The following is a 21,596-nucleotide window of genomic DNA, read 5'->3' on the forward strand; positions in this document are numbered from 1 at the left end:
AAACAGGAGCCACAAAGCAGCTTGGCAATCCATCGTGATTTATTATGTACTCATTCCTGCTGTATGCGGGTAAATATTGGATGCCATCCGATAATTATGTTCTGTGTATAACTATATTAGGTGGGGGCTAAAAACTCAGCTACCTGGGGAAATATATGGAAATTGATGTAAAGGAAAAATACAGTGTTGTCCACACAAATTCATAAATGAATACAGTGATATAATCATGTTCTACTCCATATGCTAAATATCTTATAAAGGGCAAATCCAGCCAAATACATAAATACACAACTGAAACACTCATAGAGGAGCAGTTTTTCTAATCATTTTATTTTAGGCCACATTCACACTTTGCATAGCGACAACTCGCATGCCTGCTCGGGATTTTGTGTGAGCAATTTTCACACGATTTTGCGTGTCGCCCATAGGGCAGCCTTTTCACTTGATCGAAACAGCCAAGCAAACAGTGCTCCAGGTAAAACATATAAATCCCCTTTCTGAATAACAGGGTGCCGGTCCAGTCCGTGATCTGGGCGTAGCAGAAGAGATGGAAGGAAGGTTGACTGCACTCCAGACTTCAGAAACAATTAGCTTTATTATATAAAATCCATAAAGAAGGACATCATAGACCCACAATACAAGACAGCAGCAACCCATTAAGTGGATTTTTTGGTGAAACGCTTTAACCATGCTGCTGTCTTTTTGTATATTTGGTCTGTGATGTCCTTCTTTATAGATTTTATATAATAAAGCTAATTTTTCCTGAAGTCTAGAGTGTGGTCAACCTTCCTTCCATATCTTCAGCCCTTTCACTTCAATGGGCTGTCCTATGTGCATTTGCCACCCAAAGGAAGCTCCTTCTCTTTTTTTTGGACGACAACCATCACGCAATCTTTAAAGTCACGTTTTGCCATGACTGCAGTGCAGTTCTGTGGTGCAACAACTATGGAATGAATGGCACCCAAAGACGCGTTGCAAATTTTGCACTGATTGCCACGTGATTTGGAATTGTGGGCAGAATCTGCCTGTGATTCCAAATCGGCAAGTGTAAAACCTCGTACACATGGTACGATTGTTGGCAGGGGATTGTCTGTTGACACACTGTTGTCCTAAAATCTTACTTTTAGTAAGCTCCTTTTGACAATTGAATAAGAAAGGTAGTGGTGCGCTGTACACAAAAAGGATATATCTATTGATAAAAGCAGTATATAAAATTCACAATGGGGGGATATCCAGTAAACAATACAGGTCTGGGCATGTCTATGTGACTAGTTTAAACAGCAACACTCATTTCTACTAATAGTCCACAACATAAATACATAAAATAGTGAAAATTCATATACAATCCAAAGTGCAACGTGTTGCGATCCTGTAGTCGCATAAAAGTGCAAATATTCCAATGTGCCGCTGTGGCTGATAAAACAATAATGTTCGTTGCTATTAGTGTAAAATCTACAACATGAAACCGTGAAACAATAAAAACAAGAAAAAAGAAAAAACACAATATAACATTCAAAAGTGCAGCGTGTTGTGATCCTAAAATCGCATAAAGTGCAAGTGTTCAGCTGTGGTGCACATAGGCAAACCTTCAAACATAAATGATCATTAAGTGACAAAAAATATAAGTGTATTAGACACAAAGTCCGTTTTCAGTGCAAAGTGCTGCGATTATTCTCAAAATCGCATAGGGTGTGACTTCTTCAACAAGATATACGATGTGGAGCTGTTGCAATGGGAAGGGCAGTGGTGCTGGTGGAAAGGGATATGGCCTTGGTGGTCCCGTATATACCAGTAATGGATGTCCCCTTACCTTACCGCTGTAAGGTAACAGCGTATATATAGAGAGCTTTTTGGAATCCTTTTAGCGGAGTTTTCCCTTTAGTGTGGGGTGCCCAGGTCCTGACCAATGATATGGTCCCTTTAAGGGGGTTTCCTCTGTGGTATTGCAGTCAGGGTTCCTCAGTGGTATGGCATATACATGGGTTTAAGCAGAGATGGAGGAAGAATACTCCATAGTGTAAAGTGCTTCAACAGGTTTATTGTTATTAAAACAGTTTAAAAATACTCACAAACAAACAGTCTGTACAAGCAGTGTATAAACGAGCTGCGGGCTCGGTCTACGTCACTTCCTGGTTGCTGTGTCCCGCACGTGTTCGTCACGGGTCACGTGACTTCATCAGGGGATCAAGTTGGACAATTGTTGTCCAACTTTCAGCCAACAAATGTTGGATGGCAGGCTAGTAAGTTTTCAGCAGACAGCGGTTTGACTTCAGATTTTCATATGGTCAGTACACAAATCCGTCACACAAAAGTTGAAATTACAAACACGCATGCTCAGAATCAGTGCTCACCAAGCACAAAATTAACAGAAGGGGCCCAAAGGGTGGCACTCAAGAGCTTAAATTCTTCGTAGTATGTCACTACGTTCGTGTTTGTGGCACGACAATTGTGTACCGTTAGTATGCAAGACAAAATCCTGGCACACGCCCTTTTGACAAAAACCGGACGCTCGGTTGGCCAACAATCGTACCGTGTGTACGAAACTTAAGAAGGCCTTAAAATTTGTCATGGTCTACCAAAAAAAAAACAACGTGCCCGCTTCCCTCTCAACTTTCCCAAAACTGTTATAGCAAAAAATATACAGAGACGTGTTGGTGGGGAAAGGAAGAACATCCATATATTGGAGCCTTCCTCTGCAGGCAGCAACTTGTGGACACTAAGAATTATAGATCATTTATAAATATTCCACACATACTGTAGGCCGTGTGTCTCAGGAGGGATGGTATCGATCAGAGGTATGGGGATCGGTCAGAGGTATGGGGATCGGTCAGAGGTATGGGGATCGGTCAGAGGTATGGGGATCGGTCAGAGGTATGGGGATCGGTCAGAGGTATGGTGATAGCTCAGAGGTATGGTGATAGCTCAGAGGTATGGCCGTATGGGGATCGATCAAACCCAGTAGTCAGCCCTGTTCGATCGCCACAATGGCAGACAGGAGATGGGAGTTGACCATATCATTTCAGTTTTTCTGACACCTCAGAAGGTATGAGAAGAAATAAATGTTTGTACTGAGGGGGGTGATCCCATTTTAGGAGAGCAGTCTGCCTGTAATCCGTGTCATAGGGGCTAGTACTGAGCCAATTTTTTAAACTTTGCTGAATATCCACTCCATTCTTGCCATGTTTCCATTCTTGCCAATATTGATCTATGTGACATGGTTTGGCAGAGTGGAGGCAGTCCACCTGTGCAATTTAGGAGCCAGGAATAAGGTCCTCAGTACCTGCACAGAGGGTGGAAACAATTCCCCATACCTCAGACCAAGCAAATACATTTAGGATGTAAAGAGAAGGTGGTGTGGAAAACATCATTGACTGTAGTAAGCACTATGGACTAGCAGTGAAAACGTTTTTAGCATCTCTGCAGCATATGACTGAGCCCCCCCCCCCCACACCCCCTAGGGACTGTCCGCACCTAGCGCAGGTCTATGACCATACTGAAATCATTTCTGTGTCCTTATGTAATATAAGTGGCTGGTTTAGCTTCTGTCGGGGCAACAGAGACACCAAGGGGGTTACTTCTAATATGTATAGGTAGGTGCAGTTTAGAAAGATCCTGCCATTGGCCAAAGCTGTGCACCGGCCTCCTGCTCCACAAAGCAGGATGGACTTGCAGGTAGTTGGCGTCTGATGTAGGGTTGCCACCTCATCCTTTTAAAACCAAATGCACATTAATTACACAGGTTCTGTTCCTGATGAAGGTGGTAATTAAACTCACTTGGTGCCTTATCTGCATTAAATTAGCCTCAAGACCTGTGTAATTCATATGTGTTCCGGTTTAAAGGGATGAGGTGGCAACTCCTAGTCTGATGGGGTCATGCCAGTACAGACAATGCAAATGGGGAAGTGTTGTGTGCCTATTGCCCTCCTTCTCAATGTCAGTTGAAGGGAGGGGGGACAAAGCTGCTCCCCTAATCTGTTTCTAGTTAGGAGAGTAAGGAGGGACAGTGGAATTCAGGTCCTAACTAAGGAAAGATTGGAACCATCCGGATGCTGTGTTCTTTGCAATGCTGGTCACAGCGTGATGTCCCGATAATGTTTAATTAACGTGATCTCTCTGTGAGTAATCAGTAGCATGGAGGATGAAACAGTCCTGACATATAACATGAGATCAATACCCTGCCTTGATTTTACACCATGCTGCTGTAATTTTCTGTTCTCATATTGATCTCACTGCTGTTTTGCTTTACTATATACAGAGTAAATTGTATGTGTTATATAACGCTTGAAAGCATATATATATATATATATATATATATATATATATATGTATATATATTAATGGAAGCTTTTATTTCTATTTGCTGTAAAGTTTATGGGTTATTGTGCTTAATATAAGACACATATGGATGTGAGCAGATTGGTTGTGTTTGACGTAAGCCAAATTAGATTTATAGTATGCATAGAGCAGTGCACATGACTGCAACTAACATGCACTGCTTGCTCCAAACATATTTTTCTTTTCCTTCCTTTTTTCATGTGGTAGCCATTTTTACTAAGGGCAGATTAATCCGTCTCCCTTTACTTCCTGGAACTCTGCCTAGGACTCTGTCTGCCTCCTGGAACATGTAACTGGAAGTTCCCAAGATTCAGCTGAAAGACCAGGGTGACACCACCAGTGCCTCACTCAACCAGGAAATGGAAAAACAGTAATTGCAAAAAATGTTTATCTATTGACGATAATAGGATTTTTATATACAGCTTACCTGTAAAATACTTTTCTTGAGAGTACATCACGGGACACAGGAGCTTCATTACATAGTGGGTTATATAGGCACCTCTGGTGATTGGACACTGGTTAACCCCCAATTAAGGAGAATTCCTCCCCTATATAACCCCTCCCATAAGGGAGGCACCTCAGTTTTGTAGCAAAGCAATAAGAAACCACGTAAAACCCAAGAGGGACGGGAGCCCTGTGTCCCGTGATGTACTCTCAAGAAAAGGATTTTACAGGTAAGCTGTATATAAAAATCCTATTTTCTTGATCATACATCACGGGACACAGGAGCTCATTACATAGTAGGATGTCCCAAAGTAATGCTCAGTTTGAGGGGAGGGAGACACAGATCAGAATTATAGACCGCCAAGGACCAGAGGATCTCAACTGCAGCCTGCAGTACACTGCACCCAAAGGCGATATCCTCTTGCCCTCTGACATCCACCTGATAGAATCTGGTGAATGTGTGGACTGATGACCAAGTTGCAGCCTTACAGATCTGAGCCAGGGAGGCCTGGTGATGCACTGCCCAAGAAGCACTTATAGCCCTCGTTGAGTGCGCTTTCACTTTAAAAGTGAGGGATCTTCCCCTTTACACTATAGGCCTGAAAAATAACCTGTCTAATCCACCTTGAAAGAGTGGATTTTGATGCCGCCTGGCCCTTCCTAGGGCCTTCCGGCAAAATAAATAAGCAATCAGTTTTTCTTATCTGAGCAGTTGCCTGAAGATAGATACTGATTGCCCTTACTACATCTAAAGTGTGCAAAGATTCTTCTTCTGCGGACTGTGGGTCCGGAAAAGAGGATGGTAGGATTACATCTTGATTCAAATGGAATCCTGAAACCACCTTAGGCAGAAAGGATCTGTTGGGACGCATTACTACCCGGTCCTTATGAATAATTAGATAAGGTTCCTTGCTGGAGAGAGCTGCTAGTTCTGACACTCTTCTAGCCGAGGATATGGCTATCAAGAAAACCAATTTTTTAGTCAAAAGAACTAATGAAGCCTGATGCAAAGGTTCAAATGGTTGCCCCTGCAATGCCGAGAGAACCAAATTCAGATCCCATGGGCATACCGGAGGTTTGACTGGCGGTCTTATCCGCATAGCCCCCTGGATGAAAGTCCGCACAAGGGAATGTGATGCAAGTGGCTTCTGGAAAAACACTGACAAGGCCGAAATCTGCACCTTGATAGTGCTTACGGCCAAATTCATTTCTAGGCCTGACGAGGAAAGCCAAGATCCTGCTAGTGACATACTTTCTAGGATGCCATCCCCTGGGTTCACACCAGGAAACATATGCCTTCCAGATTTTGTAGTAAATAAGCCTGGAGGCCGGCTTTCTGGCATTGACCAGAGTAGAAAGGACTGGCCCCGAAAGCACACGATCTCTCAGAATGTGGGTCTCAGCAGCCAAACCGTTAAACTTAGACTGTGTAAAGCAGGATGGTAAATTGGACCCTGTGGAGCAGATCTGGCCGGAGAGGAAGGATCCATGGCCTGCCTACTGCCAACTTCATGATATCTGCGTACCAAGGTCGCCTGGGCCAAGCCGGGGCTACCAAAAGAACCGACTTTGTTTCCCTCTTGACTCTTCCCAGGAACCGTGACAGAAGCGGGAAAGGTGGGAAGGCATAAATTAGATTGTACTGATCCCAGGGAACTGTCAGAGCATCTGACCCCTGAGCAAGTGCATCTCTTGTCCTTGACACAAATTTGTCCAGTTTTCTGTTGAATCTGGACGTAAACAGATCTACATCTGGAGTGCCCCACCTGCGACATATGTTCCGAAATACGTTGGGGTGTAGAGCCCATTCTCCTGGGCACAACTGCTGGCGGCTCAGAAAGTCCACCTGCCAATTTTCCACTCCTGGAATGAAGACTGCAGAAAGGCATGGAACATGCCTTTCTGCCCAAGCAAGTATGCGATTCACCTCTCTTTGTGCAACCAGACTCCTGGTGCCACCCTGGTGATTGATATAGGCCACTGCTGTGGCATTGTCGGACTGAACTCGAACACGTAGTCTGTAAGACCAGTTTATGAGAGTCATATAAACTGCCCGGATCTCCAAAATATTTATGGGCAATAGCTTCTCGATCGCAGACCATTTCCCCTGCGAGCACGTCTCCTCCAACACTGCTCCCGAGCCTGTCAGGCTGGCATCTGTAGTTATAATCTTCCATGGAAGAGGAAGAAAAGTTTTTTGCCTTTCAGCAGATTCTGGTCTGTAACCACCAAACGAGACTCTTGCGTGTTCCTGAGGATCGACACATAGGAAGATCCAAGGCCTGGGGCTTCCTGTTCCAAGCCGCAAGGATGCATCTTTGCAGAGGCCTTTAGTGAAACTGGGCGAATGGAACGGCCTTGAAGGAGGCAACCATTTTCCCTAACAGTCTCATGCACAACCGAATGGGGGAAGATCTTCTGCCCAGAATTAGGCACACCAGACCCCCTATAGCCATGGCTTTTGGCCTTGGTAGAAACACCCCGCCCTGAGCGGTGTCGATGACCATGCCCAGATACTCCAACCTGGTAGCAGGCTGTAGGGACGGCTTTTCTAGCTTTATAATCCAACCTAGGCGTTTCAGGTGTTCTAGCGTTCTGGTAACACTGTGGTTCAAGAGCGCTACTGTTTTCTCTATGAGAAGTAAATCGCCTAGATAAGCCATGACCGTTATACCCTGAGCTCTTAGATTTGCCAAGAGAGGGTCTAGAATCTTTGTGAAGGCCACAAATTGAAAATGGCGCCGATCTACCGCGAACCTTAGATACTTTTGGTGTGCGGAAAAAATTGGCACATGAAGATATGCATCCTTGATATCTATCGATGCCATAAACTCTCCCCCTTGCAGGGAGGAGACCACAGAGCGTATTGACTGCATTCGAAAAGACCGGATGCGCAAAAACAGGTTCAGATCCTTCAGATCCAGGATAGGTCTGACACCTCCATTTGGTTTTGGAACGGTGAAGAGATTCGAGTAAAAGCCTGAACCCTGTTCTTTTGGGTCCACTTCCACTATCACCCCCTGGGATAGTAAGTGATCTAAGGCCAGAAATAGCGGTCTTTGCTTTACTGGATCCTTGGAGATCCTTGACCTTAGGAAGCGAGAAGGTGGAATCTCCTGAAACTCTAGCTTGTAGCCCAGAGATACCGAGGAGGTTACCCACGTCCCGGATCTCTTCCCGCCAGGCTTCTGCAAACTGCAGGAGCCTTCCCCCCACTCGGCCGAACGGGGGCGCCCCTTCACAAGGAAGCTTTTGGGCTCTGCTTGGCAGGCTTTCGACCCCAAGTCTTTTTCTGCCCCTGGGCATGGCCTTGAGCCTTTCCTGTAGAGGGAGGTTGGGAAGGCCGTCGCACGGCTCGCAATCACACCCCCCCCTTCCATTAGCATGGGAGCGCGCTCAGCGCGTGAACAAGGACTGCCGGTCGTCCAAGGGGGAAGGGGATCACCTACGGAGCCACATGGGACCCCTAGACTACGTGGGACCCCTCTTTTTACCTCTATTGTGGCAGAGACTGCAGTGGAGACGTGAGTCATCTGGAAAAACCAGGCTTCACTGAGCGTCCTCTAGTGGTGGAAACCAGGTAAGACATACAACTACTCAAATGAAGAAATCCATAATATATGATTTATATAGGATTAACTTCTCTTACCTGTCCTTGCCGCAGGAATTGCTGAAAACAGACAGATTCCAGCCTTCACCCATCACGGCGGGCAGAGTTGTGCCAAACTTCAGGATTTTTTGGGTTCCTTCTCAGAGGAACCTCTTACCTGGACCTTGTAAAAGACTCTGCCAGAAACTTTCGTGCCACTATGTAAATAGTACACCAAGTCTGGTTTTCCCAGAGCCCAGTCTTCCAATAGGAGAGGACTTACAGGCAAAACCTTGTTTCTTCGGATGACGAGGCCCAGGTACCATACCATCTTGGGAGTCAAAATATCGGCCCGAGATATGGATCCGGTTATCATAGCCCTTAGACCCCCGCAGGGATCTGCACAGAGCTCTCTTCATAGCACATGTTTTATGTGACCAACCACCTTAGACACTGGCGAAAAAACTGAGGTGCCTCCCATATGGGAGGGGTTATATAGGGGAGGAATTCTCCTTAATTGGGGGTTAACCAGTGTCCAATCACCAGAGCTGCCTATATAACCCACTATGTAATGAAGCTCCTGTGTCCCGTGATGTATGATCAAGAAAAGGTGATTTCATATCAGCATACAGAGCTGTGTGCCGCTGTGATTTTCACAGAAACAGGGGGAAAGGTCTGCTGTTGGTGAACCTTAAACCAGTTTTTTAACATAGTCAGGACTCAACAATTTCTCTTAGATCTCCCCACACCTATGCAGTGCAATGGCCTACCTGATTGGATTCAGACTGAATGTAATACAGTAGTTTAGGTAGATCCTTATCCTACATAGTTTATGTAAAGCTCCGTTCACACAACAGTACATGTTGATATTCCCTCAATGAACTGTAGCTCCCCAGTGCCTGCAGCCCCAGGCCATGACACTCCCTCCACCATGCTTGACTGTAGGCAAGACACACTTGTCTTTGTACTCCTCACCTGGTTGCCGCCACACATTCTTGATACCATCTGAACCAAATAAGTTTATCTTGGTCTTGGTCACAGGACATGGTTCCAGTAATCCATGTCCTTAGTCTGCTTGTCTTCAGAAAACTGTTTCCTTCTAGGACGACAGCCATGCAGACCAATTTGATGCAGTGTGCGGCGTATGGTCTGAGCACTGACAGGCTGACCCCCCCACCCCACCCCTTCAACCTCTGCAGCAATGCTGGCAGAACTCATACGCCTATTTCCCAAAGACAACCTCTGGATATGACGCTGAGCATGTGTACTCATCTTCTTTGGTCGATCAGGGTGAGACCTGTTCTGAGTGGAACCTGTCCTGTTAAACCGCTGTATGGTCTTGGCCGCCATCCTACAGCTCAGTTTTAGGGTCTTGACAATCTTCTTATAGCCAAGGCCATCTTTATGTAGAGCAGCAATTCTTTTTTCTTTCAGATCCTCAGAGAGTTCTTTGCCATGAGGTGCCATGTTGAGCTGCCAGTGACCAGTATGAGAGTGAGAGCCATAACACCAAATTTAACACACCTGCTCCCCAATCACACCTGAGACCTTGTAACACTAACGAGTGACATGACACTGGGGAGGGAAAATGGCTAATTTGGCCCAATTTGGACATTTTCACTTAGAGGTGTACTCACTTTTGTTGCCAGTGGTTTAGACATTAATGGCTGTGTGTTGAGTTATTTTGAGGGGACGGCAAATTTACACTGTTATACAAGCTGTACACTCACTACTTTACATTGTAGCAAAGTGTCATTTCTTCAGTGTTGTCACAATAAAAGATATAATAAAATATTTACAAAAATGTGAGGGGTGTACTCACTTTTGTGAGATACTGTATAATGTAAGTTTCCCAAATTTAACTGCAAAAGTGAAAGAACACTTTAAGAACTGTTTATCCCAGAGAGCTTACCATTTTCCTTTTGCACTTTACTAACAGATGAAATTTAGGACGATGAGGTCTCCGGGGCTCGTGCTGCTAATCCACTCTCACTGCAGTGCATGAAATGTTGTAAGTGGAGTGCAGAGCAGAGAGAGTAATCGCACAACCCAGGCAGAGCGTAACAAGTTCTGCTCTCCTCTTATCGCTGGCGGCTCGTTGGTGATACGATCAGGTATTGTGAAGCACAACAGATGTTAAAGGTCAGTCCGACACCGGCTACATCAGTCACAGGGGAGCGCGGCAGATCCAATTCTGGATAAATTCCCAATTTGTCTTCCTAACAAGGTGATGGTATCAGGGATTTTGCAGTAGGAGAAGAACAGGGAGCAGATTAGAGATTTGTGTGTGCCGTCACAGCCAGACTGCAGCCTGCAATCACCCGGTTAGTTTTTAAGTTTCTAAAGTCAAGCTCTTTTTGTAAAGTATTGTGCAGGCGATAAGCAACAATTTCAATGGGCGGAACGTGCTGGAAAGTCTCTGTTCAAATGAGCGCTGATCATTCACTTATCTATGGACAGTGGCATCTCTAGCTTTCATATTTGGGGGGGGCACATTGAGGGACAAGGACAAAAGTAAGGGGCCCAACCATAAAACGCCAATTATATATATTTAATTGGGTCCTGCTGGCCACTGACCTGTGTGCTGAGAGCTGGCTGCCGACCTGTGGGACTGCTGGGAGCTGGCTACCGACCTGTGGGCCTGCTGGGAGCTGGCTGCGGACCTGTGGGTCCTGCTGGCCACTGACCTGTGGATCCTGCTGGGAGCCGACCACGGCATGTGTGTCGGAGGTCCTGCTGGCCTGTAGGCCATGAGCAGCTCCCAGCAGGAATCACAGGCCATGGACAGCTCCCAGAAGGAATCGCAGGCCATAAGGGGCAATGTAGATGAGGTGTATGGTGGGGAGATGGATCCTGTGGGGGTGTCAGGGTCTCTCACCTTGCTCGGCAGACTCAGAGCTCAGCAGGACAGGTCCTCTCTTCTACCTTCTCCTTCCTTGCACTACTCCTTCCTTCAGTCGTGGGGGGTCGGTCAGTTATGTTGCTCCTAGGGTCTCCACTCCACAGTATTCTGTACTGAAGCCACCAGGTGTGCCCAGGCCAGCCAGCCACGTCACGTGGTGTCCAGGCAGGCCAGGCAATATCCGACTGCGGCAAGGGGAGTTGTAGCACGTAGGCTCACATTGACTGCGTTGCTCTCACTGACTCCACCCCCCGAGAGCAGGGAGCTTGAGCACGCAGCCGCCGCCGCGGATTACAACTCCCATAAACAACAGCAGCGGAAACCGGAAAATTGAGTACAATATAGGTTTGGGGTTATAAGGGGAAGGGGTTTTCAGTTGGCTCGATTAGAGAGTGATCACTGTGATATCTCTATTTGTAGCGGATGTCGTAAGGGGGGTGTATTTTAGGTAGGACAAGAGATTCCATAAAGGAAGGTTTGGGAGTTATTTCCATTCTAGTCGGATGAGAGTGTAACGGTTGATAGGTGGTTTGTTGTTTATTTGGTGTCTCGCTAGCAAGTAAGTGAAAAAAGTGGGTAATTGTATAGTGTAGATAGTAAGGAGGGTGAGGTATCGACAGTCTTGTCTTCTTACAAGCCTGAAGTGTCGATAGTAGGGTGAAATTGTTGTCATAGAAATGTGTCTGAGTAGGGTATCATGCTTCTGGTTGTCCATGATGAGAGGAGGGTTCAGGGGTCGTTTGAAGGAAAGTTTGGGGTAGATGGAATGGTAGGGAAAGGTATTAAGAGTAAGGAGGGGTGTTTGGAGAGGGGGTGGGTAAAGGGGGCGGAGGGGGTGGAGTGGGTACCATCTCTCTCTCCCTCCGCGGGAGTGGGTATATTGAGGTTTGGATTGGGGGGCACGAGCTTATAGATTCTGTGCTTTAATTGTGCATTATGGTGGATCTGGGTAGGGGGTTGGTGTCAGGGCTTTTTAGAATGGGATGTTTCCTGAAGTGTATGCTTGCGGAGCGTTAAGGGTGATAAGGTTGTGGTATTCTGTCCTAGTCTGAAAGTGAGTCCAACAGGCCCATTTGGCAGAAAATTTTGTTGGTGTGTCCTTGGTTATGCAGATTAGTTGTTCAATTTCTGCTGTTTTGGCTATTCAGAATTATATTCTAACATCTTTTTTTTTGATGACATTAATGCTATATTTTTTTAACTTGATACCAGAATGTGTCCCATGGCCCTGCTATTCCCTGCATTTGGGCCTTTGGGTTAGCTAGGAAGGCTGTGATCTTGCTACATCCTACACACTACCTAGCTGGATCCAAGTAGACAAAATGGGATAGGTGGGAGGTGGTGCCATGAGCAAAAGGGTGTAGTGATGCAAGAGACCAAGAGCAAGAGTGGGCACTGATGACATGGATTCTTCTCGGTAGTAGAGCCGAAGTATTGGGAGCCATGTCTACTAGAAACTTGTCTCGTTGGCGTTCGCCATATTTGTGTCATGGTGATTCTGGGGTACATTTCATGCAACCTGCTCCTTTCTTATCTCTACCACTTCTATGCCTGATCTCCCTATCATTGGTATAATCCTCAGTGTGGAAATTCATTTAGGATTCCCATCAGACTGTAGAGCAGGGATCCTCAAACTACGGCCCTCCAGCTGTTGCGAAACTACACATCCCATGAGGCATTTTAAAACTCTGACATTCACAAACATGATTGGGCATGATGGGAATTGTAGTTCCTGAACAACTGGAGGGCCGTAGTTTGAAGACCCATGCTGTAGAGCTCACACACATCATACGCATGCATAGTCTCATCTTTTGACCTGATGGCACTCCTCAAATCCTGACAATTCTAGAATGATATCATTTTATAGGTTTAAGAAAAAAAAAACGTTTGATGTTAAACAAAGTGAGCTGGGATAATATGTATTTTCCTGCAAAGTAGAACTAAATGAAAGGACTTTTAGTACAATGATGCCTATGGCCTATTTACTCTATATATTGTTCTTTGCGGAGTTGTTGCAAAGGCCAAGGGAATGTTAACTGCTAGCCTGTGTATAAAAGCTTTTACTTCCCCATCTGCTTTGTAAATGCATTTACTTTATTATTGTTCCTCTGAGCGTTCCCCTTTGTCTCGCTTTGCACACTGAATGGACAAAAGTACAGGCAACGGATCCTGTAATGTGACCCACCTGCTAAAGGGGCTGAATTAATGAAATAAGAGTACCCGTCTCCAATGGATGCACCCAATGTTTGTGTTTATGGGGTTGCAACCTATTAACTGACATGCAACTGTATGTGTGTGAGCTTGCCAGCATTCTAAATGATGATGCCAGTACAAAAAACATTTTAATGGGGGATTATCATTATTGGAGGTCATACAAAAGGAAGAGATTATGAATATGGATGGAGTGGAGGAAAGTGCAGGACTGTCTTAAAGCATGGGCACTGCCCAGGGCCCCCGGATGCATAGGGGGCCCCACGATAGTCTTGCATTACATCATACATACCGACTGTCCCGGATTTGCCAGACCACTTTTTACTAAACTGTCCTAGGATGGCCATTTCCTAAGAAGCATCCTGGAACCTGTGCTGTGCATTCCTGATCCCAGTATTGTGCCCTCCTGACCCCCTGTACTGTGCCCTGCTGCCTCCACCCGTGTACTGTGCCCTTCTGCCTACACCTGTGTACTGTGCCGTACTGCCTCCAACCCTGTACTGTGCCATTCTGTCTCCGCCCCTGTACTGTGCCCTTCTGCCTCCACCCCTGTACTGTGCCATTCTGCCTCCACCCCTGTACTGTTCCGATCTGTCTCCGCCCCTGTACTGTGCTGTTCTGTCTCAGCCCCTGTGATGTGCCCTGCTGCCTCCACCCCTGTACTGTGCCCTTCTGCCTCTGCCCCTGTACTGTGCCCTTCTGCCTCTGCCCCTGTACTATGCCCTTCTGCCTCTGCCCCTGTACTGTGCCCTTCTGCCCCCGCCCCTCTACTGTGCCCTTCTGCCTCCACCTTTCTGCCTCCACCCCTGTACTGTGCTCTTTGTGTCAATTAGTCTTTGATTTATTGAATGCTTTTTATATTATTTAAAATCGATTTTTATTGAAAGTACTAATAAATATATGTTTAATTCTATCAACTAATTCTATAGAGTAGGTGCATAACTTGGGGCCCCTGGTCACCAGTGCATTACTTTGCCCAGGGGCCCATGATGCGATTAAGATGGCCCTGGAAAAGTGAGGAGGTGTTCTAAACAGAACTACAAATCCTAGCCTCCATGTATGTAGTCATCTGTTTATTTAGGTTTTCCTGAGGCTTAGCTGTAAAGGTAATCTTCTGAAGAAGTAGCCATGTCTCCTCCTCCAGTCAGTCCCATCCCCATACAGTTATAAACACTCATTAGGGAACACATTTAACCCCTCGATAGCCCCCTAGTGTTAACCCCTTCCCTGCCAGTGACATTTACACAGTAATCCGTGCATTTTTATAGCTCTGATCGCAGTATAAATGTCAGTGGCCCAAAAAAAATAATCAAAAGTGTCCGATCTGTCCGCCGCAATGTCACAGTCCCGTTAAAAATCACAGATCACCGCCATTACTAGTAAAAAAAATAAAAATGCCATAAATATATCCCTTATTATGTAGATGCTATAACTTTTGTGCTAACTAATCAATGTAAGCTTTTGCGTTTTTTGTTTTTTTACCAAAAATATGTAGAAGAATACATATTGGCCTAAATTGATGAAGAAATTCTTTTTTCTTTTTTTTTGGGGGGGGGGGGGATATTTATTTTAACAAAAAGTAAAAAATATATATTTTTTCAAAATTGTCGGCCTTTTTTGATTATAGTGCAAAAAATTAAAACCGCAGAGGTGATCAAATACCACCAAAAGAAAGCTCTATTTGTGGTAAAAAAAGGACATCAATTTTGTTTGGGTACAACGTCGCACAACCGCACAATTGTCAGTTAAAGCGATGGAGTGCTGTATTGAAAAAAATGGCCTGGTCATTAAGGGAGGAAAATCCTTCCGTTCCTTAAGTGGTTAAGAACCTGTCCAACATAATCCAGGCCTATTAGAGGTATTTGCAATATGTAGAGATTTAGGATTTTTCATTGACTCTTCTGTCCTACTCAGCAATGCTAATTGTATTCATGTTCTCTATGTCTGCACAGTTCACCGGTGAGGTTCCAGAAAATCGTATCGAAGCCGCTGTAGCCAACCTGACTGTGGTAGACCGGGATCAGCCATATACGCCCAACTGGAACGCCATATACAAAATCATCAGCGGTGATCCTGTTGGCCACTTTGCTGTCAAAACGGACCCTGTCACCAACGAGGGCATCGTCACTGTGGTGAAGGTAGGTTGCCAGACATGATGACATTATAATCACCAGCCACCTTATTAGGTACACCTTGCTAGTACGGGGTTGGACCCCCTTTTTCTTTCAGAACTGCCTTAATTCTTGGTGGCATAGATTCAACAAGGTGTTGGAAACATTCCTGAGACTTTGGTCCATAGTGACATGATAGCATCATGAAGGTGCTGCAGATTTTCCACCACATCCCAAAGGTGCACTATTAGATGAGATCTGGTGACTGTGGAGGCCATTGGAGTACAGTGACCTCATTGTCATGTATAAGAAACCAGTGGTGAGATGATTGGAGCTTTGTGACATGGTGCATTATCCTGCTGGAAGGAGCCATCAGAAGATGGGTACACTGTAGTCATAAAGGGATGGACATGGTCAGCAACAATACTCCATGGTGTTTAAATGGTGCTCAATTGGTACTAATGCCGCGTACACACGATCGGAATTTTGGTTGGAAAAAGCTCTGATAGTTTTCCCGACAGAATTCCGATGGGATTTTGCTCAAGCTGTCTTGCATACACACGGTCACACCAAATTCCAACCGTCAAGAACGTGGTGACGCACAACACGTACGATGGGACTAGAAAAAGGAAGTTCAATAGCAAGTAGCCAATAGCTTCCCTCTCGTAGTTGAATCTGAGCATGCGTGAGTTTTTGCGCGTTGGAATTGCATACACACATCGCATTTCGGATAGGAACTTTTTCCGACTGAAAAATTGAGAACATGCTCGCAATCTTTTGCTGGCCGAAATTCGGCCAGCAAAAGTCCGATGGAGCATACACACCATCGCATTTTCCGACCAAAAGCTCTCATCTGTCTTTTGCTGGCCGAATTTCCGATCGTGTGTACGCGGCATAAGGGGCCCAAAGTGTGCCAAGAAAATATTCCCCACACCATTACACCACCACCAGCCTGAACCAGCAAGTCATCTTCACCACATCTAGATGCCTAAATGCATTGTGATTGGCTCATTAGCAATTTGTGTTACCAAGCAATTGAACAGGTGTACCTCATAAAGTGGCTGGTGAGTGTGTATTACATTAGTGAGGGTGGTGACCACTTAAAGCTCAACAGTCCACAAATGAAAGAGATAATGGTCCCTTCTAGCAGGTTCTTTATACAGTTCATATACAATGTGCCTGTCTACACATTAGGAAGCATTGTCTCTCAGACAGGAATTCATGAGTAACTCCAACGTAGGTGCATACGCAGCACTAAAAACCCAACAGAGGTCAGAAGTCTTTTTCACTCTGTCCAAAACAAAGAAAAATCTTTTGGCTTGAAGTTCCATTCATGAGTAAGAAGATAGGATTGCTGTGTCTGGAGGAGTTTGTATTAGAGTGAAAGGTTAGGCAGTACGGTGCAGCAATGCAAGCCATTACACATAGGCCACATATCCTTCCATAGATACGTTTACCTATATTACCAAATCAGCAACATTAGGATTCAGCTTGTCTAACCATAACGCAACGATGTTTCATTTGCAAAAGCATTGTGTATCATAAACAATAGTCATTTCTTTGGTTTTTAGAAAATAGTTTTTGCATTTTTTCATGTTTTGTTTTGAGTGCTGCTGATTTTCTTCAGATTCTTTGCAGCTATACATTCAGTCCAGTGTCTGAGTACCTCTCAGGGTGTGTTTCATGATAATGACAACCAGTAGTGGCTGGTGGGATTTTCTTCTGCTGTTATAGCTGCAAAGGGTGGGTCAACTCAATATTGAACCCTACGGACTAAGACTAGGAAGCTATTAGCCCTTGTACACACGGTCGGAGATTCCGACGGAAAGTGTCCGAACGGACCGTTTTGTCGGATATTTTCCGACTGTGTGTGGTCTCCATCGGACCAAGTTTTCCAACTTGTTGGTAAAATTTTCAGAAAAAATGCTCCGATCGGACATACTCCGATCATGTGTAGAGAATTCCGATCGGACAAAGTGCCACGCATGCTCAGATCAAATTCCTACACCAAAGCTATTGGCTACTAGCGTGAACGTAGTCCCGTCGTAATGAATTAACGTCATCACGTTCTGTTTCCGACAACTTTGTCCAACCGTGTGTATGCAACAGTTTCATAGTTTCATAGTTAGTAAGGTTGAATAAAGACACCAGTCCATCCAGTTCAACCTGAGTGTCTACAATTGTCCCTATCCCTGTACATTACACACTCACATTGGTCCCTACCCTCAAGGAGCCCACAATCCATGGTCCCCATTCATACTAGGGCCAATTTTGGACAGAAGCCAATTAACCTACCTGCATGTCTTTGGTTTGTGGGAGGAAACCGGAGTACCCGGTGGAAACCCACGCAGGCACAGGAAGAACATGCAAACTCCAGGCAGGTAGAGTCGTGGTTGGGATTTGAACCAGTGACCCTTCTTACTGCTAGGTGAGAGTGCTAACCACTACACCACTGTGCCGCCCACAATTTCGGACAAAATCCGACGGATTTGGTTGTCGGAATGTCCGACTGTGTGTACAAGGGCTTAAAGGTCATGTAAAGGCAGGTGTCCCAATACTTTTGGTAATATAGTGTTTAAGTATATAGTGTTTAAGTATGTGTGTGTGTGTATATGTGTGTGCGTAATTCGTTCCAGAAGCATGCTTGTGCGTAATTCGTTCCAGAAGCATGCTTGTTATCCAAAACACTTGTATATCAAAGCAAATTTCCCCATAAGAAATAATGGAAACTCAAATGATTCCACAACCATTTATTGATAGGTCATTCAGTTTATAGTCTATATAAAAAGATTATAGCAATGTGGTAGGTTGTGTAACCATAAAATGCCCATTCACAAATGGAAGCCTCCACAAGGGAATTGGAATATAAATCCAGCAGGAGCTACAGAGTGTAAAAGAGAAGAGAGGCGCCTCTAATGCCACATACACACGGTCGGATTTTCCGATGGAAAATGTTCAATGGAGGCTTTTTGTCGTAAATTCTGACCGCGTGTAGGCTCCATTGGACATTTTCCATCGGAGTTTCGGACACGCAAAATTTGAGATCTGGATCTCAAATTTCCCGACAACAAACACCGTTGTCGGAAATTCTGATCGCGTGTACACAGTTCTGAAGCACAAAGTTCTACGCACGCTCGGAACCAAGCAGAAGAGCCGCACTGGCTTTCTCGGCTCGTCGTACATCACTGCGTTCTTGATGTTCGGAATTTACGACAACATTGTGTGACCGTGTGTATGCAAGAAAAGTTTGAGCCAACATCCGTCGGAAAAAATACCATGGATTTTGTTGGCGGAATGTCCGATCGTGTGTACGCGGCGTTAATGTAGCAATATGTTGCTAAATGTTGTAACTTCATTAACTGTAACCATATTGCTACACTTCCAGGCTCCTCTCTTCTCTTTTATACTCAGTTGTGACATGACGCTACTTGTATATCAAGACATCGCTTGTATATCAAGTCAAAATTGATTAAAAAAATTAGCTTGTCTTGCAAAACGCTCTCAAACCAAGTTAGTCTTAAACCAAGGTTTTACTGTGTGTGTGTGTGTGTGTGTGTGTGTGTGTGTGTGTATATATATATATATATATATATATATATATATATATATATATATATATATATATATATATATATATATATATATATATATATATATATATATATATATATATTTGTAGTCCGAGTCAGGATACTGGAGGAGACCTAACCCCAACTATGGTGACCTGAGGTGTGCCATGGTCACCCGTGACAGTAAGCTTAAAAGAGGGCATACCCTGAGTATGAAATGGAAAAAATGGGGAATGGGTGGGAGGGAACCCGGAAATGCTAGCCAACGAGTACGTACGGGAGGACGGAGGATTATAAGGATATATATATTATTGGTTGCACATAATAATCACTGTTTCTAGAATATAGGGGGGTAAAAAAAATTCTTGATCCTCCTGGATTCCAGGTGTTATCACCCATAAATGTTAGTAGCCAGTTCCATTTTGTGCATTTAGGAATGACCTAGACATCACCATAAGTCTCAGTGGTTTTTACCATTTATTATTTTTATAATATATTATATTATACGTTTCCATATCTTTTTTTTTTTTTTCAGCCAGTGGACTTTGAGACGAACAAGGGCTTTTTACTAAACATTATGGTGACAAATCAAGCACCTCTGGCCAGTGGGATCCAAATGTCTCTACAATCTACATCTGCGGTGACCATCTCCATAGTGGACGTAAACGAAGCCCCTTACTTTCCCAACCGAAATGACCCAATCAGACAACTGGAGGGCGAGCCGGCTGGGAAACTGCTGACCACCTTTTCTGCAGTGGATCCTGACCGCTCCTTGCAGCAAGCTCTACGGTATGATACATAACGCCTTAACACGGTGCCAATACATAACGCCTTAACACGGTGCCAATACATAACGCCTTAACACGGTGCCAATACATAACGCCTTAACACGGTGCCGATACATAACGCCTTAACACGGTGCCGATACATAACGCCTTAACACGGTGCCAATACATAACGCCTTAACACGGTGCCGATACATAACGCCTTAACACGGTGCCAATACATAACGCCTTAACACGGTGCCGATACATAACGCCTTAACACGGTGCCGATACATAACGCCTTAACACGGTGCCGATACATAACGCCTTAACACGGTGCCGATACATAACGCCTTAACACGGCGCCGATACATAACGCCTTAACATGGTGCCAATACATAACGCCTTAACACGATGCCAATACATAACGCCTTAACATGGTGCCGATACATAACGCCTTAACACGGTGCCAATACATAACGCCTTAACACGGTGCCAATACATAACGCCTTAACATGGTGCCGATACATAACGCCTTAACATGATGCCGATACATAACGCCTTAAAATGGTACCAGCCATCCATGTATTTAAAGAACTGTGCTCTTTTTATTTTGATTTCAGATATAATAGCTGTATATAGTGTGACTGTAATAAAACTCCTGCTGTTATGTTAACATTTGTAATTGTCTATGAACATAAGGGCGGCGTAGTTAAATACTCTTGTCTCATAACTGATTAAGAACAGTAGACACTCTGCATTAATGACTGAGCCACATGATCTAGAATGGAGCTCGGCAATGTGTGCCGTGTTGACTCATATGAAGTGAGAGGTCCACTTAAGACCAATAAAAAAAAACCGTTTAGTTCAGTTTATCCAGATTGATTGAATAGAACAACAAACATTTTGGCAGGAAGGATATTTAAAATATGTATTTTAGACTGAGACTTTACCGCTTGACTTTAGTTCAGCATTTCTAGACTTACAATGTTAATGTGCAAAAAAAGAGATTGGGCTTCAACCCACATGTGTGAAACTGATAAAAAAAAATGTATATTATTTGAAAAAAGGGGAGAAGATACAATACTTCTTTCCTTTTCCGCACTACGTGATAGTTTAGTGTTAAAGAAGGTGTTATCTACAAATAGACTTGGGATAATGATATCTTGATCAATACAATGGACCTAATCTTTCTTAGGTAGGAAAGATCTTTCATTTCTGAGAGTTCGAAAAAACATTTGGCGCCTAGTCTAGGATTCACGTTTTCAGCAGGTATTATATTTCACCCAATTAAAGGCCTGCCCTACACATTTCAATGAACGCAAGTAACATGACCAGCTTGAGCATCGCTTGCAGATACCTGGCAATAGGCATTTCCAATGAGAAGTGATCATTATCGTATAAAAAAAAAAAAAAACTCTTTGCGCACAATAGTCAAACATTTTCAGTGGAAAAAAAAGAAAAACAAAGCTTTTGCAAGGAACGCACCATTAGGATTACTGCAAGTCTTTGCAGTGTTCAAGCCTTTCAAAGATGGGCCAATGTCTCACTACTCGTCATTCTGGCAGGAAATAGCATAGAAATGGGTGGGGCTTTCTACAGACTGAAGACCTTCCCCAAAAGTAGCCAGAATCATTCTGATTGTTACATTGGTTGAAAAAAGACACAAGT

General features: G+C 44.4%; 1 protein-coding gene across 1 annotated transcript in view; it reads left to right on the top strand.

Moving 5' to 3' along the window:
• The window catches only part of CDH4 (cadherin 4), a 1,072,466-nt gene that overhangs the window by 1,001,411 nt on the left and 49,459 nt on the right, over positions 1–21,596 (top strand). Inside the window, exons 9-10 of the mRNA XM_077460271.1 lie at positions 15,434–15,619; positions 19,697–19,950. Of these exons, the coding sequence (XP_077316397.1) occupies positions 15,434–15,619; positions 19,697–19,950 (440 nt within the window). The remainder of the gene's footprint in view (positions 1–15,433; positions 15,620–19,696; positions 19,951–21,596) is intronic.

This window comes from Lithobates pipiens, unplaced genomic scaffold (assembly GCF_037356315.1).
Source record: "Lithobates pipiens isolate NorthernLeopardFrog02 unplaced genomic scaffold, aLitPip1_a1.2 Scaffold_28, whole genome shotgun sequence".
In the NCBI taxonomy this organism is placed as follows: domain Eukaryota; kingdom Metazoa; phylum Chordata; class Amphibia; order Anura; family Ranidae; genus Lithobates; species Lithobates pipiens.